We start from the raw sequence: 16,545 nt of genomic DNA on the forward strand, positions 1-16,545 counted from the left end.
TAATCGCAAAACGCGGTAGGAGTAGGGTAGGGGAGGGGTATTGTAGGGTTAGGGTAGGGAAGGGTAAGGGTAGGGTAGGGGTAGGATAGGCTTAGGGGGTAGGGTAGGGGTAGGGTAGGGTAGGGTAGGAGTAAGGGTAGGGTAGGGGTAGGGTAGGGTAGGGTAGGAGTAAGGGTAGGGTAGGGTAGGGTAGGGGTAGTTGAAAGTTTAAATTGAGTTTCACGCAGACAAAGTCGCGGGCGTCCGCTAGTTTATAATAAAACTGTAACAGGTCACATTCAGTAGGTACATAGCAGATATTTTGAAAATTTTAGGACATTTTAAAAATAATACGGAAGCCAAAAATATATATGTATATTTATATTTTTTTGTATATCTGTCTGACTGTTTGTCTGTGCTTTTGTGAATAAATTCAAATTAAACTTGGCACGATTTGAGACCATAGGAGAAGGTCGTATGATACTTTTTAATGCGAAAATAAAATCAAAATGGGATGTAATAGGAATTGAAAGTTTGTATTGGAAGTCCTGAGTTTTTCTTTAAGTTTATGGATTGGAACATTTTCTCGTTACAACGTCTATTTCTTGTCTATTTGTAGTTCATAATGAACACTTATTTCATGTTTGAGCTCCCTAAGACAAGTGATGGATAAGGCTATCGTTTATTGCCAGCAAAGAAACGATAGTCCTAAGAAAACGAAGAACGGGGACTATTCGTACCTGCAACTGCAGATTCCGCTTTGCTTTCTGCCACAGCGCTTTTCTTTCTGGCTGGTAAAGAACCAACCGCTTTAATTCTTGTTCGACGAGCCGACATTTTTGTTTTGTTACCAGGTGTGTCTCGAGTCTTTTAACAATACTGAAACCACCATCAAATGCTATTGATTTGTATTACGAGATCAAAACGAGGCACGAATTTAAAAAAAAATGAGAGGAAGGGATATTTTAAAAAAAATCTTTACTCAAACAAAACACATTGTTATTGCTTGATGCTTGGGCGACGCGAAAAGTCAATACCACACAAACACAATACCTAATCAATAAATCAAAACAAAAGTGGGGAGTGGGCAAAAGAAAAAGAAAGATTGTGGCGCCGCCCGGTGGGCCACAGATTATATTTAGATCAAAGAACTAATAGTAAGAGGAAACGAAATAAGGTCACGTGATCTGAAGCAAAAAAATTCTTAAAAATGGCGCCGTAACCACCCACCTATAATACCTATATATCTAATACCCTCAGATTAAAAAATAATAGGCAGATAGTGCGCACGGAACACGACGATGTCGTAGTCGTATCAAATACAAAATTCTAAAAACGAATACTTTCTCGAGTCAGTACGACACAAAGCGTCGCGTCAGTATTATTCAAGGTTTTCAATATTATTCAAGAAAAATTACATCTTATGTTTTCAAATATTTTAAAAACTGTTGACAAAAACTAAAGTAAAAAGATGGAGTATTTTTTAATGGTAGGCAATTATTTATTATTAAATTAATTTACGTAAATGTTATTAATGTTAAATTTTGAAAACAATTTGTATATGCGGATGTCAAGGATACACGTGACTTTTTACGTGACGTTTTAATCGTTTTCGTCGTTGTAATCGTTTTCGTCGTTGTAATCGTTTTCGTTTTTGTAATCGTTTTCGTCGTTGTAATCCTTTTTTTTCGTGTACAGAGCTCCGTAAAAGTGTTGGTTTGCCCGTGGTAAAACTTCTTGTTTACTTTAAGATGAAGTTACGTTTTATTTGTAAGTATTTTTACCTTATTTATACCAAATAAACTTTTCCATACTGGAACACAAAAAAAAGGATACAACCAACCTTGAGGAAGTTTCTAACATCATCATTTTTTATAATCCTTTTAATAGACCAATTGCTGTGGGCACGACTTTTAGTGAAGAAAAACGTTCCACAATCATTTGAACAATTTAATCAGTTATCCACCGAACAATCGGGCGTCTATCACCGCATTCCCGTTAAAAATTATAATATCGTGATAAAAGGACAGACTATTATTAGTTTTCGTTGTGCTATAAATTTAACTATTGTGAGGTGACATATGGTGAAGAAAACCAACACATCCCATCGAGAAAACTACGGACCAGGCCTGGCTTCCACGGGACACTAGTCGATTCAGGTCAGTGTTTGCAGCAGTCTTTTATGGAACTATGGGCTTTTCAACACAAAAATATTTTTTCAATTCTAACCATTAGTTCGTCAGTAGGTAAGGCAGAAGTACGAAATTGGCAAATTGCCTATAACGGGCGAGCAAATGTTGTTTGATGATGTCACGGTGTTAAACGTTATATTAATTTACGTACTTGTTGTTAGTGTTTAATTTTGAAACACAGATTTTGAAAAAAACATGAAAAAGTTGACGTTTGTTTTTTATGGGTTGCACCAGCTTCACACGTTACTTGTAAATATTTTTTCAATTCTAACCATTACTCTGGTTACTCTGTGGGTATTATTTGTTTAAGAAATGTTCGTTGTTTACCACAACTAAGAAAGAAAGAAAGTATCTCTTTTGAGCGCCTCATTTTTCATGACCTAACTGTATTTATCATCATAAATGGCAAATATTCTCAAAGCTGCAGATAGTCTAATGTCTAATCGATGTGTTTGAGTGTTGTGTTGTGCGTTTAAAAATTATGATTTCGACGGGTGAGTTTTCCCAGTCCCCATAGATCTTGGTAATGCTCGTCCCCCTCAAAAAACGATAGACTATTGTGTTGGTGAATTTGTGTGCGATACATCTCCAATAGTTAATTATTCTATGGGCTAAGTAATAACTTATCATTCTCATTTGTCGTCTGTGTCGTATTGTTATCGTCGGTTACCTACTCGTTGATATGTGTACTATCTATGCTTGTTGACGTTTCCGTGTAATCTGTGTTTCCGTTATTTATACGTCACATTTCTTTGTAATAGAAAATAGAAATGACCAAGAGTTTTCTTACAAGTACGTTTTAAAAAAGAACAACCTAAATTATAAGGTAATTTTAGTATAAATTCTAGTTAGCGTGTGGAAAATGTTGGGTTGGTGACTTGGTGCAGCTAACATTATTGAAGATTATATTTTCAAATTTCAATACCGCAGCCATCTTGAGAAGGAAGGATGGAAGGAACACACAAATCAAAACATTTGTAGTTTCAAGACTAAGTTTTGGATCATTCTTACAATAAATATTCCGCGTTTCGTTAGTACTTAGTTATTGACAATCATAATTTATTGTGTGAATGGTCAACAATATCAGTGGCTATCAGTACAAATGTGAAGCCAAGAAACACAAAATAATACTTAAACAAGCAATGTATAAGTGCAGATGCATGGTTTATCTTAAATTTGTTTATCAAACTAAGAATTAGATCATTATTTTGTTTGTGTCTATGTCCTTACATAGATAGACACAAACAAAGTAATGAACTCTATAGACAATCTTACCAGACTTGCTTTTGTAGGTTAACCATGGGGTCAGCTGGTGATTGGTGTACTGTTGAAAGTGATCCAGGTGTCTTCACTTTGTTAATTCAGAAGTTTGGTGAGTACAACTTTATGTCTTATCACACAGGAATTAAGTAGAATAGTCCAATAAAGCCACCACCAATCTAGCCTCATCAGACATATGTAACGTTACTCAATTTAAACATCAACAAATTCGCTAAAGCGTTGATATCTCATGGCTTTGATGGGATTAGCTTATTTCTATACAATGATACACTCTTTATAGCATATGCCCACTCTCTACTTTTTTTTTAACTTACCAAAATTAGTGAAGTTGCGTATAAGCACAGTTGTGTATATTCTTTTGTCACCCTGCATCCAGTGACTCGCGTGAGGTTGTCAGTCGACCTGGTGGGGGGTTAACCAACGGTTACCTTTGTATCACCTTGGGACCCCAATGTCCATTGGCTCTTCAAACTGTGTGCCCTGCCAATTGCCATTTCAGTTTGTTGAGCTATCTCAATGAATTTGGTTCTTTTACGGATCTTCTCATTTCCGATTTGTAATTGTACTGATTTAAAAAATATCCAATCATTATTTAGCTGAGTTGGGAAATAAACCTAGAATTTTTTTCACTTTAATACAAGGCAATCCCAACTGCGCCAATGTTGTTGTCATAGCTATAATAATACTTCTATGTTAAAATTTGTTTAGGGGTAAAAGGAGTACAGGTTGAAGAACTCTGGAGTATAAATGATTGCATCTTTGAAAATTTAAGGTAAGAATATTATTTATTCTTTCTATCAGTTAAATTCATTATTCCTTTGTAATTGGTCATAATAAGCGAAACACCTCTGCAAAAGTCATTATATACGACTTTGCTACAAAGAATTTTATACCTATGAAAACTAAGCTTTGTTGTTTGACTATGTTATAACATGTGAAATTCTGTTTTCCAAAAATCTCACATGAACTATGTATTTTTTGGTATAAAAAGTATTCTAAATGTTGCTCCATAACCTCTATCTTCCAGTGAAAGTCACATTGAATTTGGCAGCCATTCCAGAGCTTAAATAAATTTAAAGACGGACAGACGAGAATTTCAAAAAAGCTTGATTATGTTTTAATATTGTGTAAATAATGAAAAAACACAGATATTTTGAAAGCACAGACAGACACTTTAATTTTACTGTTTCTCTACTAAAATTAGTACTTACCAAAAAAAATGTTTTTTTGATTTGTTTTGTTTGATATAATTGTCAATATAATTATAAACAGATTCCACTGTACTTGTGCAGCCGTCTGCTAGTATAGAGAATAGTTGATATTATACACCAATTAATAAAGCTATCCAGTGCTTGACTTTGGTTGTCTGATCAGATCAGTCAAATCTCTCTTTTCTATCCCATCAGACTATGTGAGAGAATATATGCCACATTGGTCAGAAATTGTGTATTAATAAAGTAAACTTTTCAGACCAGTCCATGGGCTTATCTTTCTCTTCAAATATGTGCAGCATGAGGAACCATCTAACCCAGTTGTTACTGACAACCGTCTTGAAAACATATACTTTGCCAAACAGGTAAGAACTCATCTCTACTTCTTTTTAGATTTGCAGCTTTGCAGGTCTTCATTCAGTCGCTGTTCAAGTTTTAGATCAAATGTGATTGCACCTTAAAAAGGAACGCCTATCCCCGGCCCAGGCCTACCCTAGGTACCCACCAATTTACTTATATCTAAAAAAAATCTTGGTAGTTTTCATGACATATTTAATTTATCTTTAATTTGTTTACAACAGGGACAAGCTAAGATTGTTGACATACAGCCTGAGTTATACGATATTTTTTAAAGCCTTATGGTTGAGTTGCTTGTTCGTTTTCTTGTTTGATGAGCTTGTTGGTAACAGAAAAAAAAATAATAGAGCTTGAAAGTATATAATCATAATTTTTATTCATTCAAATTTATAAAGTTTTACATTAATATTAAAATTACGTACCTAAATATCTATAACTACATATTATAAAAATTAAAAAGAAAATATAGTAAATTTAAACTATATCTAAAGGCTCAGGCGTCGTAGAATTCGTCCGAATCGACGATCATAGGTAAAGTGCCCAGAAGGCTGGCAGTATTGCCACGTTGTATGGCAATACTAATTCTTTGGCCTAAATATAGGCCAGCCTTCTGGTCACGGGAGGTGTCGATTAAACGCTTTGCAATTTCTTTGTAAAGAAAGCGTGTACTCGGACCCCACGGTCCTAGTGTTTCGACCGCAAACGGCTCAAATATGTAATCTCCGACGAGATTGCTATATTTGCGCCGCTTGAGGGTCTCTGCTGATGCAGCAGCAGCGCCTGCACATCCCATCGTACCAGGAAGATGTGAAGGCGCAAGGGTGTCTACGCAAGTCGCGTCCCACACCAAAGGCCTACCCATCTTCCATGGCATCAGAGACATGCCGTCTGGTCTCTTACCATCGTCACGCGCCAAACCGTTAGGTTCCAAAACGGCTGGCACGCCGGCGGTGACAAGAGCACGACGTATGATGTCGTTCAGGCTAGCGTGCCGCGGAATACGGCCAGTACTCCTACTGCAAGAAAGACCGTGGTGTCCGAGTATATCGACTAGCTCTCCACAGATACAGCGATGCGGAGAAACACACGGAGCGCCTAAGCGAAGGCAGGTGGCGATACGGAATGTTGTGTCGTCCAACAAGGTACCAGTGCTGGACGAAGGAATTGCTTGTAGCCAAAGTCCCGATTCCCATTCTCCCACAGCCAGCAAACGGGCACGCTCCGCAGCGTTGGAGGAGGTACTAATGAGTTCCTCTCTTACCAGTCTGCAGAGCGGCTCATCCCACTGTCTCTGGGAAAATAAATTTTTTGGTAAATCAGTGCTCGGACAAGCTGTTTTCCAAGCATTCATGGCCTCGGTCTTATACGACACTTCAAAATTAACCAGTGTGGATGCTAAAATTTTCCTGGTTAATTCCTCCGTGGCGTGGACCGAGGACAAGAAAGCTGGTAAGCTAACGTCAGAAATTTTGCGAATGCCAATGCCGCCCAAGCGTACTGGTAAAGTCGCCTGTAGCCACACTCGGTCATTCAAGGCCACATTTAAAATTTTACATAGAGAATTTTGCAAAATATTGTCAATTTGTGCCAAAGCTGGTAAGTTTTTCCAAAAATGGGATGATCTTAGACAATGCGTAAATTTGGGGACGAAAAGACAATATCGAATAATAGTAAATGCAGATTGTATAGTAATTTCTAATAATCTGTCTGAAACTTCATGAAAATTTTGAATCTTTTCCTCTATAAAAGAATCAAACCCGTTGTCGAAAATTGGGGACCCAAGGAGGCGCAGGTTCGATTTATTTAAAATTTTAATATTGGGTGTTAAGACGTTGAATTTTGATATTGCCGAAAATTGGTCTATTTTATCGCTAAAAAAGACTTCACATTTGTTGGAGTTTAGTTCTAAACCAATTGATTGAAATTGATTTTTTAAAAAGGTCAGGTCTTTAATAATTGTGTCTAAATCACCTCCTAAAGTCCCATCATCTAAATACCACATGTTTAATTTTGAATTTAGCTGCCGAATTATAGGGTGTATCGCGAGGCTGAAAATAACTGGTCCGAGGGGGTCACCCTGCTGACATCCTACTGCAGATTCCAAAAGTTTGTCTTTATAGAGTAATTTTGTGGGGTACCTGTAACATTGCCAAAGAAATTTAAAAATTTTGGGGGTCTCTAATTTTGCTTGAGTCAACAGAGTGTCCCTGTTGACAGAATTAAAAGCATTCCTGAGGTCAACCTTAAGGATCACATCACCTTCGCCACAGCCAAGGAACGTTGATAAGGCATGTATGGCAGCCTCACAGCCTCCTTTGGAGCCAAAACCAAGTTGGAGGGGCTGAAATTTTTCTTTTAGTATGTCGCTGTATTGTCTGCAGCAAATTTTGGCTACCATACGCCTAAAAGTACACCCGACGGCAATGGGTCGAATACCCCCGTCTTTCTTTTGTAAAGCGCAGAGGTTTGCACCATACAAAATGTCAACGATGGACTCCTCCACAGTGCCGGCGAGCATAAGGTTTGCTAAAGCCGTCAACTCCCTCAAAAGTGCTTCACCGGCCTCACCAGCGCTTGGACCTAGAAGGTCTTTTAAGTGCTGGGGGGTTAAGCCATCAAGACCACCAGCCGAACCGCTTTGGAAGGACCAGACGGCTGTAGACACGTCCTTGGCTGTGATACTGAGACATTCCATGTCAGTATCGGGCGGATCCGGGAAGGAAAGGTCATCCTTTGGCATAGGATGCTTACTCTGCAGACCCGCAAGTGTATCTGAAGAGTAAGACGCCACCACGTCGTTGCTGAAGAGGAGTCTAGATGCTCCTCTTATATCACCTTCTCTTAATTTTGACTCTACATAATTAAAAAGTGAGTTCTTGCGGCGCGGAAAATATTTGGGGTCAGAAAGGTGATTAAACGAAAAAGAAGTAGAATTACAGTTTTGTTTAATTTTGGCCGTGAGGGTTTTATGAGAAGAATTATCTCTTGTTACGTGTAAAATCCTGTAAGAGAAGGTGAGTAGTTGCTCCCATGCTTCTTTTGAGTTTTCGCGAGTCACGAGACCTATACAATGGGCTAAATTTCGCGCTACGGAGGGTCTCGCGCCTCGCGGAACTCTTTTTAAGACCGGAATGGAATTTTTCAAATCTGATAATTTCTGCCAAAAGGGAATTTTAATCGGGAAATTATCCGAGGTGGTGAGTATGGGACTAGAAAGTACATTTTGGTTTTTATGAATTTTACCAAAATGTACTTTCAGACCCCGCTTTCCTTTAAAAAACCGAGGCTCACTGCATAAGGAGCAACGCACCAACGAAGTAGAAGGTTGACTTCCACTATCCGTATTGCCACTGCCATTATAACATATATCCATAAAAATAAAACTTACTTACAAAATATGTTTACAATTACTTAAAACCTTTAAAACTTAAAAATAAATAAATATAAAAAAGTTCATTAATGCACAAGATCCCATAGAGCTAACTTCTTAGATCAATGCAGGATCCCGAATTTTCCTTGAAGCGTTGCCATGGAGCCCGCGCATCGCGTCTTGTCAACTGCGACCGGGGCTCCGAAAGTCACGAACTCAGTAGATTAATGGATTATAGAAATATCCAAACCACAATCACATCAATGATAACCAATAATTTATCTGCATATGAATATGAAAGTTTTACTATTTCATTAGTAGAAGTAGATTAGTCATTCAAGCAAATCCGTCGCATAGTGTAGTTACAGGCCGGGCCGTTCACATTCACATCGACCGTTGCAGACAACAGCCCTCGCTCACCAGCCGGTCAATCGCAAGCAAAATTATTGTGACCGCTTCTATTATAATTTTAAAGCACAGTGCAAGCGTTTTTGATTTTCTATTATATTATTTATTAGTATTTTCAATAATATTTCAGAAAATAAATGTTTTGATGGTTTGACGTTGTCATGTCAATTTTCAAAAATTAAAAAGAGCTTTAAATGTTTTGTGCCACTTTAGTACACCAGCAAACGTTTTGCTTTAGAAAAGTGATGAAAAAATGTATTTTTATTTAAGAAACATGCTTTTATTAAGTCAATTATTTAATCAAATCCTTATTTTTACGTCATATTATCATCTCCATAAACTTTTGTTTAGGGGTATACCTGGGTTTCCTGGGCCGCCCTTGTATGGGCTGGTGGGCATACCCCTTTTTGTGATTTTATACTTATACTGAAGCCAAACTCGATTTGGAATGTGCAAAAGTAAAAAGCTAAGCTAAACGTTTCGTTTTTTACAGGTTATTAATAATGCTTGTGCATCACAGGCAGTAATAAATATGTTGTTGAATTGCAACCATCCAGATGTATATTTGGGACCTGAGTTGACGAAATTTAAAGAATTCACTATGTCTTTTGACCCCTACATGCGCGGCCTTACTCTGAGTAATTCTCAAACAATAAGAGCTGCACATAACTCAATGTCCAGACCATGTCTATTTGAATTTGATGCTAAAACGCCGAGTAAGGTATGTTGCTATCATATGTTCCTGTTATATGTTAGTTTTTAGTATGTTTAATTTGTTTATTTTTCTTTGTAATAATTATATTATTCATTATTATCATATAAGGGAGGGAATATGGGGCTTAGACTCTCTAAGGAGCTAAAGTGTAAACTCTTTAAACAACTATTATCATGTCAATGTGAATAACCAGAACCGACATCATAACATGCTCTCTCAAACATGGTCTGTAACATCACCAACTTCCTAACACCAACAAAATTTCTTATTACATTAAACAGCTCAATATTTCATTTCATCTTTACATAATTTTTATGTTTATTCATTTGTCTAATTTTCTCAATTATGTCTAAAAAGATTTAGCTCGATATACAGTTAAAACTGTTTATGGAGACATAATTTAGAACAACTTACGGGTTATATTGGCAGTAATCAAAGGTCCCGGCTGAATACTATATGATTGTCTTATCAAAGACATTGCTTTTTACGACTTTGCTTAATACAGCATACTGCATTAAGCGACCATATTTGACTAATGTCAGAGAAAAAGAAGTGTGTAGAACGTATTGTAAACAATTTAAATAGGCATAGTATCATGGTCAATTATCGTAAAAGTAAACATGTGTCGAGTTTAGAGTCTTATGTAATTCTTGGAAACGAAATTTGTGCATGCCTTAAAGTGCATAGCCCGCTTATTCATATCTCTTCAGTCAGTTAATTATTTGTACACAAGATGTACCAAAACATATTGTCCAGTTAACTGTAAAACTTTTAACATGCCGGAAACAAAAAGAAAGCAAATTACTACTGAAGTTAAATTGAGTATTATTTCAATATAAAATTACATAATATTTTATTCATACAGAAAAGTTATAATATTTTTCTTTTATATTACACTTTTGATTGAAATAATCAAAATATAATTTCATTTCATACATGAACATCGTGAGGAAATCTGCATTCCTGAGAATTTTCTTAATTCTCTGTGTGTGAAATCTGCCAATCCGCATTGGGGCAGAGTGGTGGACCTAACACCTCTCGTTCTGAGAGGAGTCTAGTGCTCAACAGTGAGTTGAATATAGGTTGACAATGATGACATGATTATATTATTTTTCCTGATAATACCTATGTATTTTTATATGTCACTACACATTTAATAATACCACTCCAAAAAAAATATTTCTTTGGTACGAAAACATCACCAGTTGTTACAACTATCGGTTTTTACAACTGAATAAAAGTAACTTTGAAGTTGTTATAACAGAATTTGACTGTATTAATATAAATTGAGATTTATTTCACAGGAGGAAGATGCATACCACTTTATTAGTTACATGCCTATTAACGGTCGAGTGTATGAGTTGGATGGTCTTCGTGAGGGGCCAATTGATCATGGGCCAGTAAACCCAGGGCAAGACTGGTTAGATATAGTTTGCCCTATCATCTGCACTAAAGTTAATACGTAAGCACATTTTTATTATTATAATATCAGTTTCATAGATTATGCCAGCAATACACCATACAGTTTAAGAACTTAGTAGGATGACCATACTTGTTAATGACAATAAGGACTATCTCTGTAATCACAAGACACCTCTCAGAGATTGCATTTCTGACAGGTCATGATAGAATATGCAATGTAACTTTGAACTGGTGTACCAGGTTGTTGAACTGCACTGTTTCAAGGTTATGCCAACTGTTTGTCTTTGTAGTGATGAGACAAAATAACGAGCCAATTGTAATTTAATATGTTTGTTCCATTCTATCTCAATCTGTCAGAAATGCTATGTCTCTGTGATAAATGTAATTTTAGAACTTTAGAAAGTTGACTAAAGGCAACTTTACTAGTATATAACAAATACAGAAGCTGAATTTTACACAACATTGAATATTGAACCAATTGTTACAGATATTTGGACAACGAAATCAATTTCAGTTTAATGGCGCTAATATCTAATAGAAAAATGGTATACGAACGGAAGATATACTATCTAACTGAAGATACGCGTAGAATGCAGACCGACGAGGCGGAGCAGGAGATCCGTAACCTGCAGATGTTGATAGAGCTAGAGGACACAAAGATGATGACGTACCAGCAAGAGCTGGCGCGTAGGACGCACAACTACCTGCCGTTCATCATCACTCTGCTGCAGATACTGGCAGAAGCGAAGAAGCTGATGCCTATGTACGAGAAAGCGAAGGAGCGAGCTCTGAAGAGGGACAGAAACCTACAAGCATAACAGGAAGATACGGGGGGGCGTAAGGCGGACCCACAACGTCCGCCGCGCACTTCTCGCTCGCCGCGCACCCCGCGCACCCCGCGCACTCCGCGCACCCCACGTACCCCGCGCACCCCTCGCGTCCCGCGCCCCGCACAGCCTACCCCCAGCCGCGCGTCCCCCAGTAGCCCCTCGCGCGTGCTACCGCCCTCCGAGCAAATGCAGTACTCGCTGGGGGACTTGGACGCCATATTCACGGAGAACGAGACGCCAGCGCCGACTGAGCAGCAAGCGGCGGAACCGACCGACGCGAGCGCCCTCGCCGCTGACGATTTCTGGAAGGATGTAGTGTTAGAGCCGGGCCTGGACACTGATCTCGATCTTCAGGATATATTCAACGAGGAGTTGCCGGGGTCCGATGTGGTGTTCGAGCCGGACGACTTTTTTGTTAACAGTCTAGTGCGTGACGATCCCGAGCCTGAAAACCAACCGAAACGTGAAAACGAGTAAAGTTAAAGCTTAAAGTGACAATTTTACTGCACCCGTGCAAATTGACGTTATGCAGGACTACAGAAGGCAATGTACACTGTACAGTCAGTATAATTTATATATATTAAATTGGCCGGTTAACTTGTGGCAGTTGTTACGGTAGCTGCAATAGTGATCTTTCTGCTTTCACTGTGATGTGTTTTCAGTACTTACCTACGGCTCGTTCGACTTCGCGAGCGGAAATTCTTGTTATACACTATTATTGGTTCAATATCAAAGATAAATGTTTGGGTATATCTGGAAGAGCGGGAATCGTAGCCTTCTCGGGGTATACATGACATTTTTTAACTATTTAAATGGGCTTTTAAATTTTCTTAATCTTAATAGTAAATAAATTTTAAACTTGCTTAATGAATTCAACCTATCTTCGATTATAAACTATATTTTAAAAGATTTTATCATTACCATACCCTTTTTGGTATCATTTATAAATGTTTCTTTTTGTTCTCTTGTCAAACCTTGTTATCATTTTAAAACTTTTTATATTATGTGGTTAAATTATATTATTTTAAAAAACCATAGGATGTTATATTTTTTTTTTAAATATTAAACTGGCATAAAGCATTCAACCTATCTACAATTTAGTAATATAATCTTCTATTTCAAACTCTTTTATATTTTAAAAGATTTTTAAGATTACCATTTTGGTATCATTTATTATTTTTTCTTTTTGTTCTTTTGTCAAACTATGGGTTTCTTTTTAAAACCTTTTAATAAAATATATACATTGTAATTATTGAACTTCAGCTGATGACTCCTTTACAGATTTATTCATAAACGCTGGTAACAAAACTGACTACTATAATATAAAATGCAGTTTTAAGATGTATATGTATGTAATTGAAAATCAGGCCATGGACCACGGTTCAAATTAATAAGTTATATTAAATATAATATATAAATTTAATATAAGATTGAGAGCAGCTTTTATAGTAACATTTGTAACAAGGGATAAGAAACATTTTATAAAAATGATTGTATTGTGTATATTTTACATAATATAATGTGTATAAGTTATTTGCATGAGTATTATAAAATACTAAGGGCCAGTTTCGTCACTTTCTGTGGAACTGGGCTCAAATGTTGAAATAAATTAACTGTTGAAGTAAATAAACAAATATTGAAATAAAGTAACTGAATGTAACTAAGTTTTAACAATAAATCATTTTATGTATCTGCATGTTTAAATAATAAAAAAATAGAAATGTTATATGTACCTAATACATAATATGTTAGTATATTTACGCACATATAACAATTTTACTTTTTATTTATATAATGTAAAATATATTTTATATAAAATGTAAATGTAGAATTGTACGTTTCTAGGTAAATTGTCGTTTGTAGTGTAGTAATAATTATAGTATTTCACATTGCTATTGTATCCTGAAAACTCATCTTACTAATTTTCTTCTAAAGGTATTAAAAATAAACCGGCCAAGTGCGTGTCGGGCCACGCGCAGAGTAGGATTCCGTAGATTAAGTTAGCATTTTAATCCTCTATGTAATGCACATAAATACCGATTACCATACCCATACATAAATTTTTTTTTTATTTAATTTAAAATTTAATTTTTATCCCATTTTATAGACGATAATATTAATTACACATACCCATACTAAATTTTATCTTTCTAGTTTTAACAAACTCTGAGTTATCTTACTGACAACTCTATCTTTTTAATTATTTAATTAACAACGGAATTAGTATGTAATTTTCGATTACCAACTACGTTTTTCAAGTTGTTTAGGTACATCATCTTTTGTAAATTCTATTATAATTGTGCATATATACTTTTTGATAAGTCGTATGATAATGGTCGTATAGATATATAATCTTAATTCTAAAACAGGCTGACTTTCAGCTTTTCTGCGAAGTTAGTAAGATGATTTTTTGCGCAAACGACGATGATATTCAAGCTAATTTCATAATTAACTTTCATACTAAACGCCCGCGACTTCGTCCGCGTGAAATTTGCTGTAACTTTAATTAAACCCCTGTTTCACCCCCCTGTGGCTGTCTATTGTAATTTATTACAGCCTTGATGTAGTATAAATATAGAATAAATATACAAACAAATACATAAATAAATACTAAACTCTATAAAAGGAATATGCATTTTACTAAATCTAAAATGTATTTTAATACGCTTAATAAATTCAACTTTAAACATTTAATTATCAAATTTATTCCAATTTCTTAGTCTACTTTTCATTGTAAATAGACAAGGACTTGAAAACAAATAAAGTAAAACTAATTGTATACCCCGGTAGAATTTCCAATGTTATAATTCCATGATAAAGTTGTGGTAGTTAATTATTAAAATTTTTAAATAAAGCATAACTAGCTAATATATCTAGGTTAATAGATATTACAAATAGGACTGATTTCGGCATTTTTATTTTTAGTTTTTTACACACTTATACTCTTATTAGCTTCACTTGTAACTATGTATGTACGAAAATCGAATCTTGGAATCTTAATTTGGCCCACTTCCCGGTCTTCGATTAGTATGAAATTTTGCACACGCTCTGAGTTCTGATGAGAATACATGACTAGCTAAGAAACGTCAACATTAAAGTTATTAACACTTACAGTACCGCTAACAAGGCAAGATAAAATTCCGACAAGGCAAGAAAAAAAGTAACCGTTATTGAGATTCACTCTAAATGGTACGAGATCCGTTATTAGAAATATATACCCTCATCTGTTATTTAATTGTGATTAGAAAAAAAATTGTAGATAATATCTGCGGGCACGGCAGTGCCCCCGCCAAGTCGAGCAATTTACTTTTACTCATTGCACATAGGAGTGCCTAGTTAAATTGTGCCCAAACAATGAGATCTGTTATTTAAAAAAAAAAAACGTTCCCTAGGTAACAGAATATACCAAACAGAACTGAAAACGCATACATTTTCTGCTCTCAAGATGGCCCAACTGTGGGGTTGCCTAGATTTTGTATTTGTATTTATTGAATAGTACATACCACTATTCATTTTGAATGCAATGAAATGCACTGAGAAAGCTGAATTTTGAATATGACTTGAGAGCATAAAGAAGCTTAACTTCAAATTCTGGACCAAGATTTCTTATGTACACTTCCCGCTATCTTGAAAAAAGTTTTAAATCCAGTTTTTTTTCCCAATAACTCTTTTCCGCTGAGATGAAAATATTGATGCAACACTATTTTGTTGTTCTTTGTACGCGCTACAATAATAATTAAGGTCTCTTACATTTTTTACCTATCGTTAAAGTTATTGATCAAAAAAAAACAAAAAACATGGTAAGAGATTCGTTATTAGAAATGTATACCCTCATCTGTTATTTTAAAGTGATTAGTTAGAAATAAATGATAGATAATATTCACCTTGACTCATAGCACTAGGTTGCCTAGTTTTTTTGCAGCCAAACAATAAAAAATATTAATTTTTTTAACTGAAAGTTTTTGGTCAACTCGGTCGTGATTTGCATGACTAACACACGATCAGTTTTATCAGATGTCTTGCTGTTAGCGCTGCAGGCACGTGGACTTGTTGGATGGTGAGTAGCTAGCATGAGTCGGAAGTGGTTTTCATAGTTTATGTATGTGTGTATAATGCAGAAGATATCAACTTTACTTGATTTAACAAATTGTACAAAGTTAATATTTTTCGACTGGCTTTCTTAGTCGTACTACGAGTATAAGATATTTCATCAAAATTGTAGTTTGCCGATTTTAAATAGAGTGCAATGGCATACCTGCATGCTAAATATAAGTTTGAAACTTTAATCGTTTTAGTACTAATAAAAATGTAGAAAAACCTACCTGTATTTTCTTTTTTATACCTATTTATTAACATGCTCTCTGTGGTACGGGGAAGTGCCTTAAACCCCCGAATCCTAAATCCAGGCTAATTTTCTTAGAATACCGATAAGCTCAGTATTTCATAGCTCAACTCGAACACTAAATCAAAAAGAATAGTACTACCTAGTATTTATTTAAGACACTGTCAACAAACAACAATGACAATTAATAGAGAACTTGATTCGGAATTCGCGGATCCTATTCCTATCTAACAAGATATATGGAACTTCATGGCCCCTCATTCTCCACTGTTAACTCAAATTAACTCTTGAAGTTTTCTTAATTTATACTGCTACTACTACTACTAAACTTAAGTAAAAGTGTTTTTACCTGTCTTACTGGTAGAAAGTTAAGGTCGAAGGCCTTTCGCCCTATTATCGCACCGGGAGAAAATAGCTGAAAAAATTGCAGCAGTGAAT

The 16,545-nt window shown here is 35.8% G+C and overlaps 2 protein-coding genes across 6 annotated transcripts in view; one reads left to right on the forward strand and one right to left on the reverse strand.

The window, feature by feature from the left end:
• LOC112048156 (transcription factor TFIIIB component B'' homolog) overlaps window positions 1–1,029 on the reverse strand; it is a 30,445-nt gene extending 29,416 nt beyond the window's left edge. Inside the window, exon 1 of the mRNA XM_024085577.2 lies at window positions 720–1,029. Within this exon, the coding sequence (XP_023941345.2) occupies window positions 720–816 (97 nt within the window). The 5' untranslated portion in view covers window positions 817–1,029. The remainder of the gene's footprint in view (window positions 1–719) is intronic.
• Window positions 1,030–2,850: 1,821 nt separating this feature from the next.
• On the forward strand, window positions 2,851–16,086 carry LOC112048171 (ubiquitin carboxyl-terminal hydrolase isozyme L5). Of its 5 annotated transcripts, none has more exons than XM_024085596.2 (7): window positions 2,851–2,997; window positions 3,464–3,543; window positions 4,161–4,224; window positions 4,923–5,028; window positions 9,292–9,519; window positions 10,818–10,975; window positions 11,423–16,086. In XM_024085596.2, the coding sequence occupies exons 2-7, from the start codon at window positions 3,471–3,473 to the stop codon at window positions 11,751–11,753; spliced, it is 960 nt and encodes a 319-aa protein (XP_023941364.1). In that variant the 5' UTR covers window positions 2,851–2,997; window positions 3,464–3,470; the 3' UTR covers window positions 11,754–16,086. The 5 variants fall into 5 exon arrangements, with proteins under 5 accessions (XP_023941364.1, XP_023941382.1, XP_023941374.1 ...); XM_024085614.2 differs by having other exon boundaries at window positions 2,914–2,963; XM_024085606.2 differs by lacking the exon at window positions 2,851–2,997 and adding an exon at window positions 3,049–3,201.
• The last annotated feature ends 459 nt before the right edge of the window (window positions 16,087–16,545 follow it).

This window comes from Bicyclus anynana, chromosome Z, assembly GCF_947172395.1.
Source record: "Bicyclus anynana chromosome Z, ilBicAnyn1.1, whole genome shotgun sequence".
In the NCBI taxonomy this organism is placed as follows: Eukaryota; Metazoa; Arthropoda; class Insecta; order Lepidoptera; family Nymphalidae; genus Bicyclus; species Bicyclus anynana.